This window comes from Neophocaena asiaeorientalis, unplaced genomic scaffold, assembly GCF_003031525.2.
Source record: "Neophocaena asiaeorientalis asiaeorientalis breed wild unplaced genomic scaffold, Neophocaena_asiaeorientalis_V1.1 scaffold325, whole genome shotgun sequence".
Lineage (NCBI taxonomy): Eukaryota > Metazoa > Chordata > Mammalia > Artiodactyla > Phocoenidae > Neophocaena > Neophocaena asiaeorientalis.
In genome coordinates, this window is record NW_020172742.1 from 1,497,302 (window position 1) to 1,516,224 (window position 18,923).

The window sequence follows — 18,923 nt, forward strand, 5'->3', positions numbered from 1 at the left end:
CCTCCTCAACTTAGTGTCTGATATTCTATGTACGTATTCATTTATGGGTTCGTTCGCTTCTGTGTTTTACCACCTGTCTTTTCTCACTAGAACATAAACTCCGTGAGAGGAGGTACTGTATTGTCTCATCCACTCACTTAACTCTGCACAATGTTTAGCGCATAGTATGTGCTAAATAAATACTTGAATGAATAAATGAGTGAATCGGTTCTTTCTAACACAGGCTCACAGAAGCTCAGGTACAAAACTGAGCATTTCCATGGCCATGAACAGCCTACCCAGAAGAGCATGTGCTTCACCCTCCTTTCTGTGCCCCAATTTTCAATTTAAATTCCATTAACATTATTATCCATATACAGCATATACTGTTCCATGTAAACAATTTAAAACGCTTCACAGGAAGATGTAGGGCATAAATAAAGAAAGAAAACACGCTGGCCATATCCTCTCTCTTCTCAGGTTTGATAAACAAATATATAATTTGTCTCCACATAACCTCCCCCCAGGGACTGCTTTGATTCGTTCATCCTTAGCTACACTCTGGCTCACGTTCGTCCTGGCTACGTCCTTTTTGAAGACACAAAGCAACCTGCCCTCTCTGCCTAGAACAGCCCTCTTGAGGTCTGAAGACAGGGACCACGGCTCCCCATCTCCAGCTGCAACTGCACTTCTCAAGGATGGACCTGCCCATGATCTCGGGTGACACTCCCATGTCCTGGTGTCCTCCAATTGGGTGATGTCCTCCCTGGGTGGGGGCATCCCGGCTGGAACAGGAGGTCTCCCATGTGGCCTCATCAGTGCACATCAGAATGGAGCCACTCCAGCTGGTACTTCCATTTGTGCCCACCTGGCAGAAGTCCTGAGCCACCAGCTGCAAGGGAGGTGTGCTGGCCACGGTGAGACAGAAGCTCCCTGGAGCTCAGAATCTATGACACATTTAGTGTGCCCTGGGTTATTTCATTGTGTAATTTAAAATTACATTTCTGATGATAAAAATAACATAAGCTCACTGCAGAAAACAGAGAAAAGCATAGAGAAGAAAACAGAAGTCACCTATACTCCTGCAACCCAGACAAAACCACTATCAACATTCAAGGTATTTCCTTCCAGTCTTTTTCTCTATGCCCGTGAATATGCACAGAAACGTGCACGTATACTTCAGTTTACCCTGGTTAGGTCAGTACTGAACATAGAGTTCTACTTCCTCCTTGCTTTTCTTTAACATCTTGTGAGCATTCCCCATGCCATCAAAGATTCTTGGTGTAGTTGGTTTTGACAGTTGTGCATGTTACAGATGAACCCTGATTTCTTATGTGTTCCATGGCAAGAGTAGACTCTGCAGGACCAGTCAGGCCTTTGTAAAGAAATCCCTCACAGGGTGGAGGGGCTCACTCACCTCCTCGTTCTCGATCTTGAGAGTGGCCAGTCTGGACTGCAGCTGGTGGTACCGCATGAGCAGTTCCGTCTGGACGGGCTGCTGAGCACTGACCTGGCACACCTGCAGAAATGACAGCCACCGCCTGCGGTTGACCGGGGCCCTTGCCACCTGTGCGTAGCTGGGGCCGGCCTATCATTAACATCCCCATCGACAACTGCAGAAACAGGCCTGGAAAGGTTAAGTGACCTGCCCAAGGTCACACAGCTTGTACCCAGCGACACCAGAGCCAGCCGGGAGCCAGGGGCCACCCTCTCACGCTCTCGGTTGTGGTCTACATTTGTGCAGCATGTGACGGTTTGCTACTCAGAGCTTGGACATAATCTCATTAAGTGAGACTAATTGGTTAATTTCCAGGCAGGAAGTGGTGGTAAGGAAGCAACTGCCTAAGAGAAGCCAGTGAAAAGAACAAAGGGTGGGAAACAGTCAGCAGAGTGGCCCAGCAGGAAGATGCTTGAGAGACAGGCAGGCATGGGGCAGCGGCCCTCTCACAGGGGCCGCTGAGAGAGGAGGGGAGAAGAGAAGAAGATGAGAGAGCGATACTGTTCGCCTATACCCATTCCCACCAGGGCTCTCACTACCTGTGGGCTGGGCTGCCTGCCGTAACTTGGCTGAGCTCATAAGGGACAGCAGGCCTCTGTTCTTTACCACTAACTGGGCAACCCAACCCTGCAGTCACCAGCTGATGAGCCAAAGGGCTGGACATGAGGGCACAGGGATGGGGCAGGAGCTGTGGGGAAGCCCGGCAGAAGGCATCTCTTGCAAATGAAGAAAGTGGGCAGAGCCACTGGAGGGTCCAGCAAATGCCATCGTTAAAGGCGCCTCCTGGTCCCTCCCTGCTAAGCAGGTGCAGCGACAGCCCAGCTGAGCTCCCACTGGGATCCAGAGGCTGGCTGGGACCCCCCTGACTCTCGTGTGCCTGGGGGGAGGGAACGGGGCCACTAGGAGAAAGTTCTGGGCACATGTCCCTGGGGTAGAGACGGTGGAGATGGGGAGGCAGATATGACACCTGGTGGCTGTCTCCGTTGGTTCCAGGGACTGGGGCTTGAGCCCTGGAGAGAGGGAGGAATGACATGGAAAAGCTCAAGGAGCTATTTTCATAAGAAGTTGTGTGAAACTCAGGTAACTAGTGTGCTGCTTAGGGGCTAGTGAAGAGCACCTTCTCCCATTTTTTTTTCCAGAACATAATGAGGATGTGAGCAGCGCAAGCCCTGAAGAAAACTGGGTTGGCTCGTACTCCAAGGGCTCACGGCACTGGAGCACAGGTCCGAGTGGCTCTGCTGAGGCCCCGCCTTCAGTGATTTGAGGCCATCCATCCGAGGGGAGAACGTGAGATGATTGTCTGTGTGCAGATGTGGGACTCCCTTGGGGTCTTCTAGACATAGCTGCGAGGGATTTCATGGGAAGCTATGGTCTCGCAATTCTGCAGGTGGGGGACTTGAGCTGCCAAGATTAGGGTATTCGTGGTAAACTCCTCAGCTAGGGAAGCCCATGCACCAAGAACTTGACCCCAGGCCTCTCCGCTGACGTTCTCCTCCCACTGATGCTCTGGGAGCCCATGGGAGACAGATGGAAGCAACCTCAAGCATGGGCTCCTGGGAGAAGCCTACCTCGTCCCCCATGTGGGGCTGGAACTCAAACTTGAGGGGGGGACAGAAGACCTGGTTGCACATGTCCATGACTGTGTGCTTGTCACTTCGGGAATCCAGGTTGTCCACCGCGTTCTCGATGACGTCCAGCCCCTCGTGGCGAGAGGTCTCCAGGTTGTACTCGGCTGAGAGGTAGGTCCGGAAGGTACGGGCCAGGCTGGCATGAAAGCCCAAATCACAGCACTTGGAGAGAAGCACACACAAAAGGTGCAGGTGAGGGTGGTGACATGGAGGTGGGGCCGTCACAATGACTTATGATTACCTCCTATTCCATGGTCAAATCTTTCATGCTGGAGGCCCTCATGCACTTTGGAATCTTACCACAGAAGTTATGGCAAAGCCCTCGGAGGGAGCGGGGGACCGCGATCTGGGCAATGACAGTGCTCCTCGCGGCTCCCCAAACTCACTGCTTTCTTTCTTATCTCCAGGCCTTCACACATGCATTCCCTCTGCCCGAAGACTCTTCCTCTCTCCTCCTGCCTAAATACTCTTCCTTTGGTTTCAGTTTAGAGGTCACTTCCTCCAGGAAGCCTTCCTTGATGTTCTCCCCACTCAGAGTTCACACCAGGTGTCCCTCATCCAGGTGTCCACAACTCCCTCCACCTCTCTCATGGTAACACCCACTGCTTGGCATTACGTTTGCCTTTAATGCATCAGGGTTATGCAGGCTGAGCTCCATGAGGACAGACCCACTGGCTCTTATCCACTGTTGTACCTCAAGAGCTAGAGCTAGTAGGCACTCAATAAAAATTTGGTAAATAAAAAGATGAAAGGGTTGTGTGAAAAAGAAAGCTGAAAGGTAGGAAAGAGGAGGGGTCTGGCCCCCGGGTATTTGGAAGGCAGGACCAGGCAGCTCCCTCTCCTGGGGGCGGTGATAATGGCGATAATGGGTTCCCTCTGCAGCCAAGGGAAGAGCGGTGACCCTCTGACTTCCTGACGGGATACACCCAGGCCAGAGGAAAAGGACGTACCCACCCTCAAGGAAGCCTGACCGAGCACCTGCTGGGCCGGATCCCTGTCTGCATGAAGACATGCGAAGCAGCCCCAGCTCTGTCACAGATGATGCAGGAGCCGCCCCGAAGGCACCACTCACAGAATTCTTTCCCGAAACCTCATTGTCCTACCAGTGTGTCCTGCACAGCTGGTGCTCAGGAGTCAGTGTTCCATTTTCCTCTTGCTTAAACTGCCTGATTTCTCCCAGCATAACATCCCCAAGTGAAGCTGACCTGTATAATTTTGTCTCATTCATTATTTTCTTCCGTATGTGCGTGTGTGTCTAGTGGACTGGACCCAGGCGTGTTAAACAGATAAGCATCTTTACCACCTTGGGAAGTTCCCCAGGGCATGAACTGTGTACGATCACCCCTGTACCCCCAAACCCAGTAAAAGACCTGGTGTAGAGGAGGACGCTTGGAAAGTGCACGCTGAATTACAACTGCCCAGCCCAAGTGTGCAAGGGCCGCCAGAGGCCCACTCCCACCCATGGAGGTAGAAGCCACAGGGTGATACTCCTTCCCAGGCCCCAAAGGCTCCCTGTCCTTCCCCTCCGTTAGGGCTCCAGGGGCCACTGGCCGCCCTATATGCCAGCTAAGGACAAGGGCCAGCCCTCCCTCAGCTGATGACTTGCACCAGGTGGTGCAGGACCCTGTTCAACCCCAGACTCCCCAGGAGCTCACGTCGATGAGGTCGGAGACATCGTGGATGTAGTATTTGCTTATAGCTGCATTGGTGGCCGCCAGATTCAGCAAGTAGTCGTTCCGGGCCTTAGTGCATTTCAGCTTGTTCTCAGAATACTTTGCCTGCCTCTGGAGGAAGGAAAGAGTGGATGTGAGAGCAGAGCCGCTGATGGGAGGGATTTGAGAGTTTCTTTAGGGTCACTGCCTGCGATCAGCTCCCCGCACGGCCCTGGAAAGCCTTACTCCATGGGCCAGGTGAGTAAGATCTGGACCCCGTACCCAAAAAGCTCACCTGACACTGCACGTGTGCAGCCATCATCGGCACTGTCGGGTAAGCAGTGGCCTTTTCCGGGAGTGTAACTAAGACCTCCGGAGGCCCCTCCTCAACACCCCCAGAGGCTGCCCAAACCCGGACGACAGCCTGTGAAGCCCTCCTGACCTGGCTCTTCCTCCACGCTTCTGTCATCCCCTCCTCTGCACATCCTTTAAGAGGTCAAGTTCATTCCTGCCTCTAGACTCAGACCCATTCCCTCTGGCTGGCAGGCCACCCTTCCAGGTCCCTGTGTGGCCTGCTCCACGTCATTCAGGTCCTTAGCCATGGTCACACAGTCGCATGGGCCTCTGACCACACAACCGTGTCTAAAATGTGTCCCCGGCATTTTGACTGCCTCCTCCCCACATTCTGTCCTGCTCTATTTTTCCCATTCATTTAATCTTTGTTCAATTTTTAGTGATTATTTTCATTTTTATTTAATTTTTAAGAGACTCTTTTTTTAGAGCAGTTTTAGCTTCACAGCAAAATTGAGAGGAAGGTGCTGAGATTTCGTGCACACACCCCTACTCCCATACACACACCACGTCCCCCCAATATCAACACCCCCTGGCACCAGGTGGTACATTTGTTACAATTGATGGACCTATACTAACACATTGTAGTCACCCAGAGTCCACAGTTTACCTTAGGGTTCAGTCTTGGTGTTGTACATTCTGTGAATTTGAACAGATATATAATGACATGTATCCATCATTAGAGTATCAGAGCAGCTTCCCTGCCCTGAAAATCCTCTGTGCTCTACCTGTTCATCCCTGTCTCCCACCTAACTGCTGTAATCACTGACCTTCTTACTGTTCCATAGTTCTGCCTTTTCTAGAATGTCATATAGCTGGAATCGTGCAGTATGTAGCCTTTCCAGATTGGTTTCTTTCACTTTGTAACATGCATTTAAGGTTCCTCCGTGTCTTTTCATGGCTTGACAGCTCATTTCTTTTTAGTGCTGAATAACATTCCATTGTCTGGATGGACCACAGTAACTTAGCCACTCACCTACTGAAGGACGTCTTGGTTGCTCAGTTTTTTTCATAAGTACTTTTCACCACCCCAAATCACATTTTTTACCTCTTTGATTACTTGATGATTTTCAGGGTCCCCTGCTAGAAAGTAAGCTCTGTGAAGTCAGAGACTTAATGGTCCCAGCACCCAGAACAGTCCCTGCATGGGCAGCATGAAGTGATTGTCACTGGCTGTCTGGTTGTGCATGGTGGGGAGAGGCGGGTGGGCAGCCAGAGGTGCAGTCTTGGCTAGGAGCTGGACCGCCTCCCTGGGAAGCTGTTTCTGTTCTGGGCCATCCTGGGCAGGAAGCAGTAAAGAGTCCGTGGGTTACAGAGCTGTCCCCTTGCCCCCTTCAGACAGATGAGTCCCACTGCTGAGGAGACAGACAGCTCTCCTTAAAGAAACAGGGCTTCTTCCTACCTAGGCACTCTCAACCTTCCTTCCTCCAGACTGAGTTCTCTAGCTATTCAGTAGAGATGCCCCCATTGTCAGCCTTTTAAATCTCTTCAGACATCTCCTCTGACCTTTCTCCAGGGTTCACTTATTCTGGGAATTTCTAGAAACAAACTTCTGGTTATACCCTGTACCAACCACACACCCAACCTCCACAGAGAGTTTTGAAATTCCTGGCCCATTTCCAGGGGGCTACTATAACCCTGAGACCATTTTCAGCTCTTCATGGGCTCATAAAACTTTATGCCTGGAAAGGATACTTGAAGATATCTTACTTTAATTCATCCATTTTATAGGCGAGGAGATGAAAATTGAAAAGAAGTTGGCTGTCCAAGAGCCAAATGGCCAGTTAGCATAAAACTCTGAACTAAAACTTAGTCTCCAGACCCCACTAACCAGTGCTTTCTCTACCTCTCTACATATCCCCTCTATAGCTACCCCCCTCTCTTTTTTTTTTTTTTTTGCAGTACACGGGCCTCTCACTGCTGTGGCCTCTCCCATTGCGGAGCACAGGCTCCAGACGCGCAGACTCAGTGGCCATGGCTCACGGGCCCAGCCGCTCCGCGGCACGTGGGATCCTCCCAGACCGGGGCACGAACTCGTGTCCCCTGCATTGGCAGGCAGACTCTCAACCACTGCGCCACCAGGGAAGCCCCTGGTTATCTTATTTTTAAACATTCATTTCTAGTATATTCACAGACATATTGTACAACCATCACCACTATCTAAATTTAGAATATTTTCATCACCCCAAGAGAAACCCTGTACCCATTAGCAGTCACTCTGCATTCTTTTCTGCCACGGCTCCTGGCAACCAATAATCTACTTTCTGTCTCTATGGATTTATCTACTCTGCACATTTCAAATAAATGGAATCATGTAATATGTGGTCTTTCGTGACAGGTTTCTTTCACTTAGCCTACTGTTTTCAAGGTTCATCCATGCTGTAGTCTGTATTCATTCCTTTTCATTGCTGAATATTCCCTTACAGGGATTCACCATATTTTATTCATCAGCTGAAGGACGTTTATTTATTTGGATTGTTTCTACCCTTTGGCTATTATGCATAATGCTGCTATGAACATTCATGTGCAAAGTTTTGTCTGGACACATGTTTAAATTTCTCTTGGGTGGATACCTAGGAGTGGAACTGCTGAGTCATATGGTAACTCTATGTTTAACATTTTGAGGAACTTCCAGACTATGTTCCAAAGTGGCTACATCATTTTACATTCCCTCCAGCAATGTATGATGGTTCCAATTTCTCTACACCCGCACCGACACTTGTGATTATCTGACTTTTTTATCTTAGCCATCATGGTGGGTGTGAAGTGGTATCTCACTGTGGTTTTGAATTGCATTTCCTTAATAACTAATGATGCTGAGCATCTTTTCATGTATTTATTGGCCACTCATATATGTTCTTCAGAGATATGTCTATTCAATTCCTTTGCCCATTTTTTAACTGGGTCTCTGCCTGGTTATTGTGGAGCATATTTTTCTTTGCCTTTGGAAATTACCCTGAAATTTTATTTTACCTGCCTTTGGTTACTTTGCCAGCTTACCCAGGTCCTGTTGGATTATGTTCCCACTCAATCTCCTATAATTTTTAAGAGCTGTAGGATCATATAATCATAGAATTAGTCTCATAGAAGCCCAAATAAACATCTGATGCAATGTTTGCAAATAGAAAGAGCTCAGGAAATGTTTGCTGATTTCATGGAATGAATGAATGCAGAGAATTCAACAAGAATATCATAGCTTTTTAAGAAGAAAGGAACCTTAGAAGTAACCCAATCTAGGATGACAAAAAGCAGCATGCACACTGCCCCTCTAAATTCCTTGGCCAAGACAGACATCATTAATTGATCACAGCACTGTCTTTAACTAAAGCCTCGAGAGGGCTCACAATCCTCAGCATAGGGCTCTGGGCAGCCACTATCAATTGATCAGAGTTGACATGAGAAAGGAGATTTGTTTGCCATCACTGTCATTTTTTAAAATTGAAGGTCAGGGACTTCCCCGGTGGTGCAGTGGTTAAGAATCCGCCTGCCAATGCAGGGGACATGGGTTCGAGCCCTGGTCCGGGAAGATCCCACATGCCGCGGAGCAACTAAGCCCATGTGCCCCAACTACTGAGCCTGCGCTCTAGAGCCCACAAGCCACAACTACTGAAGCCCGTGTACCTACAGCCCATGCTCCACAACAAGAGAAACCACCTCAAGGAGAAGCCCGCACACCACAACGGAGAGTAGCCCCCACTCGCCGCAACTAGAGAAAGCCCGCGTGCGTAGCAACAAACACCCAAAGCAGCCAAAAACAAATTAATTAATTAACTAATTTAAAAATAAATAAATAAATAAAATAATATTGAAGGTCAGAGAGTCGCTGTACATGTGGCATCTTCAAAACTCAGCCTGACTCCAAAACTAGCACTCTCACCATGCCCTACCAAAGCACTTTTCCAGCACCAACACACAAGGATTCTAACTGGCCCAGCTTTGGCTCGGCGGTGGCAATTTCTTCAGAATGGTTCTTTACCTGGTTCCCAGGTGCTGGTTGGTACGCCAGCGCCGTTCCCTCTTGTTGGGACACACGAAGTCCCAATCAGCCCCCCGGCCACTAAACTGACGTCCAGGTCAGGCCCCACCCCCACTAACGCCTGGTGATTCTTGCCAGAATGTGCTCGCTGGGTGAGAGTCTCATCGCAGTTCAGCTGTCTTGCCAGCTGAGTGCCTCTGCTGCTGTTGACCCTTGCCTGAGGCCTAACAAGTGTGAGCAGAGGCATGGCCAGCCCTGCCTCCACCGTGACACTGACCTCCAAGACAGCAGACGCTGGCAGCATTATTCCAGCCCCAGTCCCTCAGGGTGCGGAGGCGGAGGCTGAGGCTGTGGGGAGCCTGGCCCTCCCCTTCCTTCCCACCCCGGTACCCGGGGCCTTCACTCGCCTTCTCCTTCATCTTCTCAATCTTCTTCACGGAGCTACGGCGCTGGGGCCGGTCCTCGTGCCGGAGCAGGTTCATGCTGAGGTCTCCCGACTTGTTGAACTGCTTCTCCTCCTGCTTCTCGGCCTCCTTCAGCTTACTTTCCGCACTGATGCTCTCCGCATGGTACATGTGGTAGGTTTTCATGACCTGGAGACACACGAGTGTGGGAAATCAACAGGCTGCTATGGCCCAGCAAGGGTGGCCCTAGCGCTGGCAGCCCCCTTCCAAGTTCTGTGTTCCGGTCAGCTCTGTCCCGGCCCTCTTCCCATGACACGCTCTGAAATCCCACAGCCCTTTACTTTGCACAGACTGTCTGAGGACTGGAAATCATGATCATCAGCAGCAGCAGCAGTTTCATCATCATCATCATCAACAACATCATTAAGTGATTACTAAGTGCCAGCAATGGACCAGTAAAGAGGAAATTTAAAAGGGCCACCACAGGCCCCGGGCATTTTGGGGCTCTCAGAGGTGATATGGTGAACACGGCCTTCTTCAGCTGCCCTCTCCGGCCCTGCCAGCTGGGTCTCTTGTGTCCTGCTCCCTCCCCACAGTGTTGCTGTAAAAGGCCCTCCTCAGGTACCCGTGGGATTTCTATGGGAACATCCTTCTTACACACAAATCGTTATCTCTGCTGTTTCCTTGAGTAAAATTGGCCTGTAAATGGCTCTGTTCCCCAAAGGAATATGGTAACCTAATAGATATTCTATGCTCTCAGAAATAAACTCATCCTTGGCTATAAAATGAATTCCTATAAAGAAAATTGCACTTTGCTACTCTACTTCCACATTAAGAGTTGGATATTGTTACATCAAGGGAATTTTTGAGTCAGAAGGAATTCTATACATCATCTAATCCAACCACCAAATTTTACAAATAGGGAAACTAAGGCCCAGAAGGACAGGGTGACTTATCCAAGATCATACAGTATTATCAGTGTAGTTTCCAGACTTTACATCCATGGGATCATCATCACCATCAAGATACAGAACACTCCCATCACACCAAAAAGATCCCTCTTGTCCCTTTCCAGTCGATCCCCACCCCTTACACCAGCCACAGACAATCACCGGTTTGCTTTCTGTCACTGTAGATTGTTTTTGTGTGTTCTAGAACTTCATGTACATGGACCCATCGAGTATAAACTCTTTTACACCTACCCTTGCTCACTCAGCGTAATTTTTTGGAGATTCTCCCATGTTGTTGCATGTATCAGAAATTCTTTTTTACTGCTGAGTAGTATTGCCTCGTATGGCTATACCACAATTTGTTTATCTGTTCACGTGTTGACCGTTATTGGGGTTGTTTGCAGTTTTTGGCTCTTACGAATAAAGCTGCTAGGAATGTCCATGTACAATTCTTTATGTGGACATATGTTTTCGTTGCTCTTGGGTAAATACCTAGGAGTGGAATGGAGGGTCATATGGTAAGTGTATATCTAACCACAATAAAAATCTGGTCTCAGACTTTTAACTCTATCATATCATACCGGTTCCTTAATTCATTACCATTTGTTCCTCAGATGTGAGTATTTGGGGCAGCCTTAGAGCAAGCTGGGCCAGGCCCATACCAGCAGTATTCTATCTCCCAGTCCCCAACTAGGGGTACACTTCCCTTTGCAATATCAAGTTTATGACCATCTTTCTATGCTAAGAAACACAAGAAATTTCTGGAATTCATGGCTCCTGAGCCTTGTTGGTCCTCTTCTCCTGTTGTTTGGATAATTACAGCAGCTAATGGAGCAGAAGCTTCTGCCTCGGGATGGGATGTGCTTCTGACTAGCCAGGCCCTTTAAGTCAAGGAACTCAGAATGAATTACTGGCCAATGTTATAACCTTATTCACTGTCATTTAAAGTCCTGTGAAGTGAGACTTTTAAATGAGGACTTCCTCTGTGATTCTTACTGTGAAATCACACCATTGATCTGTTGTTAAGAAAGTCCCCTAGAGTCAGTGACAACTGACTGTGGGGGCAACATCTATTGTAGAGCATATCAGGTAAGAATATGGCCTCTGGCCCAAATGTCTGGGCTGAATCCTGATGCTGCCACGTCCTGGCTGTGTGACCTTGGGCAAGTCACATAACCTCTCTGACATCTGCTCCCTCATGTATAAAATGGGGATGATAATGGCACCTACCTCATAGGTTTGTCGTGAGGACTAAATAAGTTAATTTTTTATAAGGTGCTAACAGCAATACCAACCACACAGTAAAAGCGATGTAAGCATTAGCTGCTACCATCACCACCAGCATCAACATCCCTGATTTGGGCTGAGGGTTTGAAAATCTTGAACTTACTCACTTGACTTCAGGAAAATGCTCACAAACTCTAAAAAACATTAGCTAATGTGAAAAAAATAATTATTCTACACCATGTTTCTCCCTCCTTTCATCCTGAAAACCTCCCCACGTTTCAAAACAATAAATGAAAAACTGAAATCAACTTTTCTTCTTGGGTCTTGGTGGAAAGACTTCTTCTCTGCATCCCACCCATCTCTGCTCATCTGCAGTTGCCCTAAAGCCTCTAGAGATGCCCTTCTTGCTGATTTCATCCACTCCTTATGCCAATACCTCTAAGTTTCTTTCTAAACAACTCAATGGACCAGAAAGTGTGTTGGATCAATGTGTTCTCGACATCTAGTGGCCAAAGGGGATGACTGCAGGTTTACAGATAACCAAGGCAGTTGCCTACTTTCAACCACCTTTAAGCCATGGCTCCTGGAACATAACGCAGCTCAGAGTCGGGAAGCCGGCTGAAGGCTGTCTGCGGGCCTCCCTCCCATTCTTGAACCTTCCCTCTACACCTCCACATCCACAGGCACCACTGCTTTCTTTGCTCCTCCCCCTCTATGTGATCCAGCTGGTAATTCCTGATCCCAAGAATAACGGTGAACTTGATCACCTGGTGTCACTTATGTCAGGCAGCTGCCACAAAAGAGCTTAACCTAGGGACCTCTCTGAAGTGAGTCTAACTATTGATGCCCAGAATCCTCTAAGATGTTTCCTTTATTTAATTACCTGAAACATGGGCTTCAGGATGAAAGGCCCTTAGCTCAATAGTCTAGAACAGCCTGCTCAGTACTGCCAGTCCAGGAGATGCTGAATAATATTTTTAAATTACCTATTACTTCACAGAGTTTGCCAACCTCTCTATTCATGGTCACCAAGGAGCATTTCAATTAATCTTTACCCCAGTCCTGGGAGGCAGCATGATAACAGTAATAACAACAATAGCAGCTAACACTTACTGACCGCTTATTACACACCAGGCCTAGTTCTAAGCACTTCACATATACGAACTCACTTCCTTCTCACAAAAACCCTGTGACGTAGACTATATCATCCCTGCTTTACCAAAGAGGAAACCACGAAATAGGGATGAAAGGGTCCTCTGCCCCACAGGGACTCAGGAGACCCAGTTTTGAAACCTGACCTTCCCACCACTTGCTGGATGACCATGGCAGAGGCTTGACCTCTCTGTGCTGCCTGGCAAAGGCCAGAGAGCGGGGGCTAGGAAAGAACTCAGTAAGCTGTGACTGTAGAGTGGCGGGCTGACAGCAGTGCTGGGGCGGGGAAGGGAGCAGAAGTGGATGCAGGAGCTGAGCTGAGGCCAAGTCACTGGGACCTGGTCTTCAACCCGGGCTCTCCAGAGGGGCCCTCAGAGGCACCTACCCAGCTTACTGCCAGATGGGCATTCTCTTTCCAACCCTCAAGACCCTATCAGGGAGAGCCTTTCAGAAGAAGTCCAGCACAGGCTAAGAAGCACTACATAGGAACATGTAAGTGAGACTACTATTCTTGGCCCAAATCAGTTTCATAGGTTCTCAGAGGCCCTCCAGAAACTTTGGTGTATTAACCTGTCATTGAAAGAAACTAAGGCCCAGAAATAGCAAGCATGTGGCCTAAGTCACACAGCAAGCCAGATGGCCGGGCCTTCCAAGCTGTGGACATTGCCTTTTCTGGTGATCATGCTGCCTTTGCTGTGTACACTTTGCCTTTTGCATCTTCCCAAACCCTCAGATCATGAAAACAGGAAAGTACTATCTGTACAGCTCTTCAGATCTGCATTTAAATGCAAAAGAAGGCAAAGGCAATCTGGAAGTTAACAGCATTAATACAGGGACATGCTGGGGCAGGAAAAGGATCAGTTTTTAGAAAATAGGTTCTCCACAATGCAGTCCATGTACACTTCCTCCACCCCACAGGAAGGGCCATCCCTAGGCCACACAACAGTTGTGTATGAGGTGAGACCCTGGGCCAGGACATGACAAAGACATCCTTGAAGTACCCAAACTTCAGTCTGACCGCCCACACTCTGTGTGGCCTACGTTCTCCGTAGAAATTATAATCACTGTCTTATTCCATTTGCACGTTTATAAACTGTCTCACCCAACTAGAGTGTAAAGTCCATGAGGGCAAGGATGTTGTCCATGATCATAATCCCTGTATTAGAGCAGAGACTGGCACCCAGCAAGTAGCAATATATATTTGCATGAATGAGTGGACAACAGCTGACTGGCTGGCTGGATAAATGGGTGGGTGGATGGATGGATAGATAAGTGGGTGGGTGGGTGGATGGATGGGATGGAGGGAGGATAAAACAGGGGAGGTAGATTCTATTGCCTTTGCTCTGGTGAATATATTTGGGGGTAGGGCAACAGCTACACCTTCAATCATTTAATATTTATTGAACAGTTCATTATGTGCTAGTTACTGCACTCGGTGCCATAATAGGAAACACTACAATGTAGAAGACAGATATGGTCTCTGCCCTCACAGAATACACACCTTAGTAGGGACAGTTATGCAAGTGATTATCACAGGGTGTGATAAGTGCAATGATGAGGGGGGTACAGGGCGCTAAAGGAAGGCTTCCTGAGGAAGTGATATCTAAACTGAACCTTGAAGGAAGAGTAGCTATTAGCTAGGTGAACAGGGACTGGGGTGGGGATGGATTATTCCAGACAAAGGAAGCAGTGTCAGCATTAAGCCCATTAGAAGCAGGAGCCAAACAGGTTTGAGGAACAGCTTACAGGTAGAACATCAGGTGTTTGTTTGCAAACCAGCCAATGGAGCCACTTTCTCCTCCTTCCTGAGCTCCTCCCCCTCAGCAGACATCTGTTTTTGCTCTCTGCGTAGGATCATCCAGTCCCCCTCCTTCTGGAGCATCTTCCTGATTTTCTTTGAGGAAATCCCCCAAATTCCGCTCCACCATTCTCATTCCATGTGGTTCATGGAAAACTGACACTACCCCCCAATCCCTGGGTACAGGGCAGCAGACCCAGGCCTGACCTATCAGTAATGCATGATGTTAATCTGGCCACAGCGATGGGACCCCAGCCAGGCCAATTAGAGACAGCCCTGGGCTTCCCCTGGAAACACCAGGAAGGGAGTGTTCACTTTCCACTAGGGGGCGCTGAGCTGATATGAAGTGAGCTTGGGAGGGTGGGGAAGAGGGATGGACTTGGGCCAACTTTGTCACCACAGGGGAGAAGCCTCCTGCAGAGGAAAACACCACCAAATAAGGGAGGGGAGGATGGAGGGAAGGGAGGGAGGGAAAGGAAAGGAGGGGGAAGGAAGACAGAAGGAAGAAGGAAAAGTGAGGGAGGGAATAGGATAAAATGGAGGAGACACAGTTCTGCTGCCTCTGATCTGGTGAGTGTATTGGTGGGGGGAGTGGCTACACCTTCAATCATTATATATTTTTGAACAGCTTATTACATGCAGGTATGATATATACCAGGTGCTGCCAACAGTACTGTGTGGAAGGCAGATAGGGCCTCTGCCCTCATTATTCACTCTACTGGGCAGACAGACAATGAAACAAGTGTGTCAGCCTCCGAGATTCAATAAATTGCCATTTTTACATATGTCAGCTTTTCCTGGCTTTCTGTCTCTTGCTACTGAATGAGTCCCCAAAGGCAGACTTCCTTCCCCGCTAGCTTCCCCACTACCCAGGATCAATCCTGGTCTCGACTGGCCACACTTAGTGCCTGACTCACAAACACTGACCGGCTGAACAGGGGCTGCTCCCCGTACCCGGCTTCCTGCTTCTCTGCCTTGCTCTCCACCTGGGAAACTCCATTGTCATTCAGCTCCAAATCCAATGCCATCTCTTCTCCATTCACACCGTGTCCATATCCCCACTGACACTTGTCACATGGCGTAGCCACATCCCATGCTCTCGACACAATGATGATCGGTAAACGTCTGCTGAGTGAGTGAAGGAATGTCCACGCAGGAGAGCTGAGGCGGGGAAGGAGGTTGTCTAGAAGGAAAGCTTGTTCCCCCCATTCTTCTTAGGACCACCGCCATCCCTAAATGACACTGGGCATACGCCCTGGCCAGCAGCTGTGACAGTCCAGCAGGGCCTGCCTTGCCCTGAGTCAGAGATGCGCCCTCCTCTCCCTCCCTGGGCGGCGTGGCAGGAAGATACAAGCCTGAGAGGAGCCTCAGAGTTCCTCTAGATTCGTGCCTTCATGCCGCAGATGGGGAAATCGAGGACCAGAGCCCAGCTAACTGGCACTGCGTCAGTGTTTCCCAAAGTGTGTGACGGGAACCGCTTGTGTTAGTGAGGTGATTTCAGGTGTTACACCTATTCAGTTCTCTTGGAATCCTTCTGAGTATATCGGGAAGAAAAACTCAGTTTGGTGCTCTCATGTCTAATGCCTGCTTTGAAGGCACTGGCAAGAATTAACCCTGTTTTTTCTTCATTTAGCTTATGGAACCTTTCTATTTATACCAAGTTGTTTTTCATTTGCTAATGTGAAGTATCATTTCCTTCCAAAAAAGATATATATAAGTAATTTATATGTGTATGTTTATATAACTAGTTGAATGTTTTTATGTAAGTAGCTTTTGGGAGTAGACTTGGAGCAGGCTCCGCCACTCCCCCGCTGGGTGACCTTGGGCTGGCTACCCAGTCTCTCTGTGCCTCGCACCCCTCATCTCTAAAATGGGGTGGTAATACTACCACCTACCTCAAAAGTGAACCGAGGATGAAACGAATTAAGACACTGGGCATTTAGACCAGTGCCCAGCATGTGATAATCACCATATAAAAGTGGAGGTTCTAATTATTAGTGATATGAAACAATCTCCAAAACATAACCACAAAAGCAAGATGCAGAACAGTAGGCCCAGTTGTTGCCACTTGTGCGGGATATGTGTGTCCATGTATGCTTAGTGATGAATTAAATATCTCTGCAAGGAGCCACCAGCTGAACTAGAAACTAGTAACCAGGCTTGTATGGGAGGAGGGGGAGAGGTGGGCAGCAGGAGACATACTTCTCACTATGTATCTTTTTGTACTGTTTATCGGGTTTTTTACAAAATGCATGCATTATCTATTTCTAACTTTAAATATTCAACAATTTTTTAAAAAGGAAAGTCTCTCTGGCTCGAGTATGTAACATGTGTAATAGACGGCAAGCCTGGAGGATAGGAGAGCGATCAGGAGGTGGCTGAACTTTTTTAGGCAAAATATTCTCAGAGCTCGGGCTGGCCTAGTGGCATTGTAGGGGAGAGGAGAGAGGGAAGATTTAGAAGCATAAATGAAAAATATTTATGCTTCACCCTTTCATAAAACACACAATGATTTAACACTGGCGTTCACCAGGCACTGTGCTATACTCTATGCCACTCACTCTTAGAATCCAGAGAGATGAGGTGGTGACACTCCCATATTCTAGGGAGCTGAGGCTCAGAGTGTTTAACAAGTGACAGCGCCTTGAACCCAGGTCCATCTGGCTCTGAAACCTGTGCTATTTCCAGTACACAAGGCTGCTTACCCATGAATTAATTATGACCGGGAGAGGGTTTTTTTTTTTACAAAGGAGTCAATTTAAAGAAAATTATTAAGTAAATGGCACAGGGCCCAGTGACATGATGAAACCTCAGTGTTTATATCTCAGTGATGACAGATGTCAGTCCAGGAAGACACACAGTGAGCCTGGGAGGGAGCTGGGGCCAGAACCCATGCTGCTGGGCCCCATCTCAGGCTCTCTCCACCACTGCATCCCTGAGAGTGGTCATCAAGAGGGAGACACCTTTGCAAAAATCTGCCTGGGGGCCCAGAGTTGATTTCATACCCCTGAGTCCAGCGCACAATCAAGTCAAAGCCGGAGTAGGTAAAAGGTAGAGTCCATTCATTACTCCAATTGGCGTCTACCTGTCACCAGCAGCAGTTGGTGTGGGTGCTCCTCAGGCCCCCTCCACGTCACCCTGAACCAAGTCTCAGGGGCCCCACTAGCAGTGCTGGGCTTGGAAGACAGGCCCAGCAGCCCTGCCTGGGAGAGCCTGGAGCAGGGCTACTGAGCCCAGCAGGAGGGGCCCGGTGGCAGATGCTACAAAGTTTGTCAGTGCAAAGCACAACAGGTGCATTTCATGATCTAGGACTATACTGAAAATCTGAACGTATTTTTAGCTGAACAATGAAAACAGAGTGCTTTGTTATTGTTTTGTTTTGGTTTTGCTTCTTCTGGAGCAAAGACTGGCACACTGGCTCACATTCTCACCCTCTGCCCTTCTTTCCTCTCAGGTCAATACACAATGATCAAGAGCTATATATTGTGTCAGGCTGATGGGAGTCTAGGGAAAAATACGTGAGGTGTGACGTGTGTGGGGTGTGTGTGGGGGTGTGTGTGTGTGGGGTGTGTGTGTGGGGTGTGTGTGTGTGTGTGTGTGTGTGTGTGTGTAAGCACTGGCATGTTTTAGAAAGGAAGGCACCTCAAGGTGATGAGGACTGGGCAGAGGGAAGCCTTGTTGAGTGAATGAACGAATGAACCAGTGTGTATAAGCACTGGCATGTTTTAGAAAGGAAGGCACCTCAAGGTGATGAGGACTGGGCAGAGGGAAGCCTTGTTGAGTGAATGAACGAATGAACCAACGAACAAATGAACCTACAAAATGCCCAGCCCTGCCGTCTTCTCTGTGTCCTTCCTGGTCCCAGGTAGAGACCAGTCTTTTCCCTAAAGTAGGAGACAGGTGGCAGTAAGCATTCATCTCTATCATCATTATGCCCAGTACCACCTCCTCTAAAAAACATTGAAAGAAAAAACATGGGGCTTACTGGACAGTCCTTTCTCTACATCATTTCCTCTTTAGTCCCTGTGGTCATGACTGGGGGAGGAGGGAGCATCTAAAGGCTTGCATGACGAGGCACAGTAACCAGAAAGTGCTCAAAGCAAATCTCTAGTAACAAAGCGTGGGATTGGGGTCCAGAGCGTCCTCAGCAACTGGGTGCTGTGGTGGACTGTTTGCAAAGACGGCCACAGTAGTTGCCCGATGGCCTCAGGGATGCCCCTTTGCATCGTCACTTTGCAAGCAGTTTACTTCTCCATCCCACAGCTCTGGGCTTGGCTGTGCGACTTGATTTGGGGAATGAGATATTAG

At 48.6% G+C, this 18,923-nt stretch overlaps 1 protein-coding gene across 4 annotated transcripts in view; it reads right to left on the reverse strand.

Moving 5' to 3' along the window:
* SRGAP3 (SLIT-ROBO Rho GTPase activating protein 3) overlaps window positions 1-18,923 on the reverse strand; it is a 262,192-nt gene that overhangs the window by 75,478 nt on the left and 167,791 nt on the right. For all 4 annotated transcript variants that reach the window (XR_003002647.1, XM_024740673.1, XM_024740674.1 and 1 more), the window contains exons 5-8: window positions 9,492-9,677; window positions 4,761-4,889; window positions 3,046-3,267; window positions 1,397-1,498 (exon numbers count right to left, since the gene is read on the reverse strand). Coding sequence is in view for 3 of the 4 variants with exons in the window: in XM_024740673.1 (XP_024596441.1) it covers window positions 1,397-1,498; window positions 3,046-3,267; window positions 4,761-4,889; window positions 9,492-9,677 (639 nt within the window). In the remaining variant the exon portion in view is untranslated. The remainder of the gene's footprint in view (window positions 1-1,396; window positions 1,499-3,045; window positions 3,268-4,760; window positions 4,890-9,491; window positions 9,678-18,923) is intronic.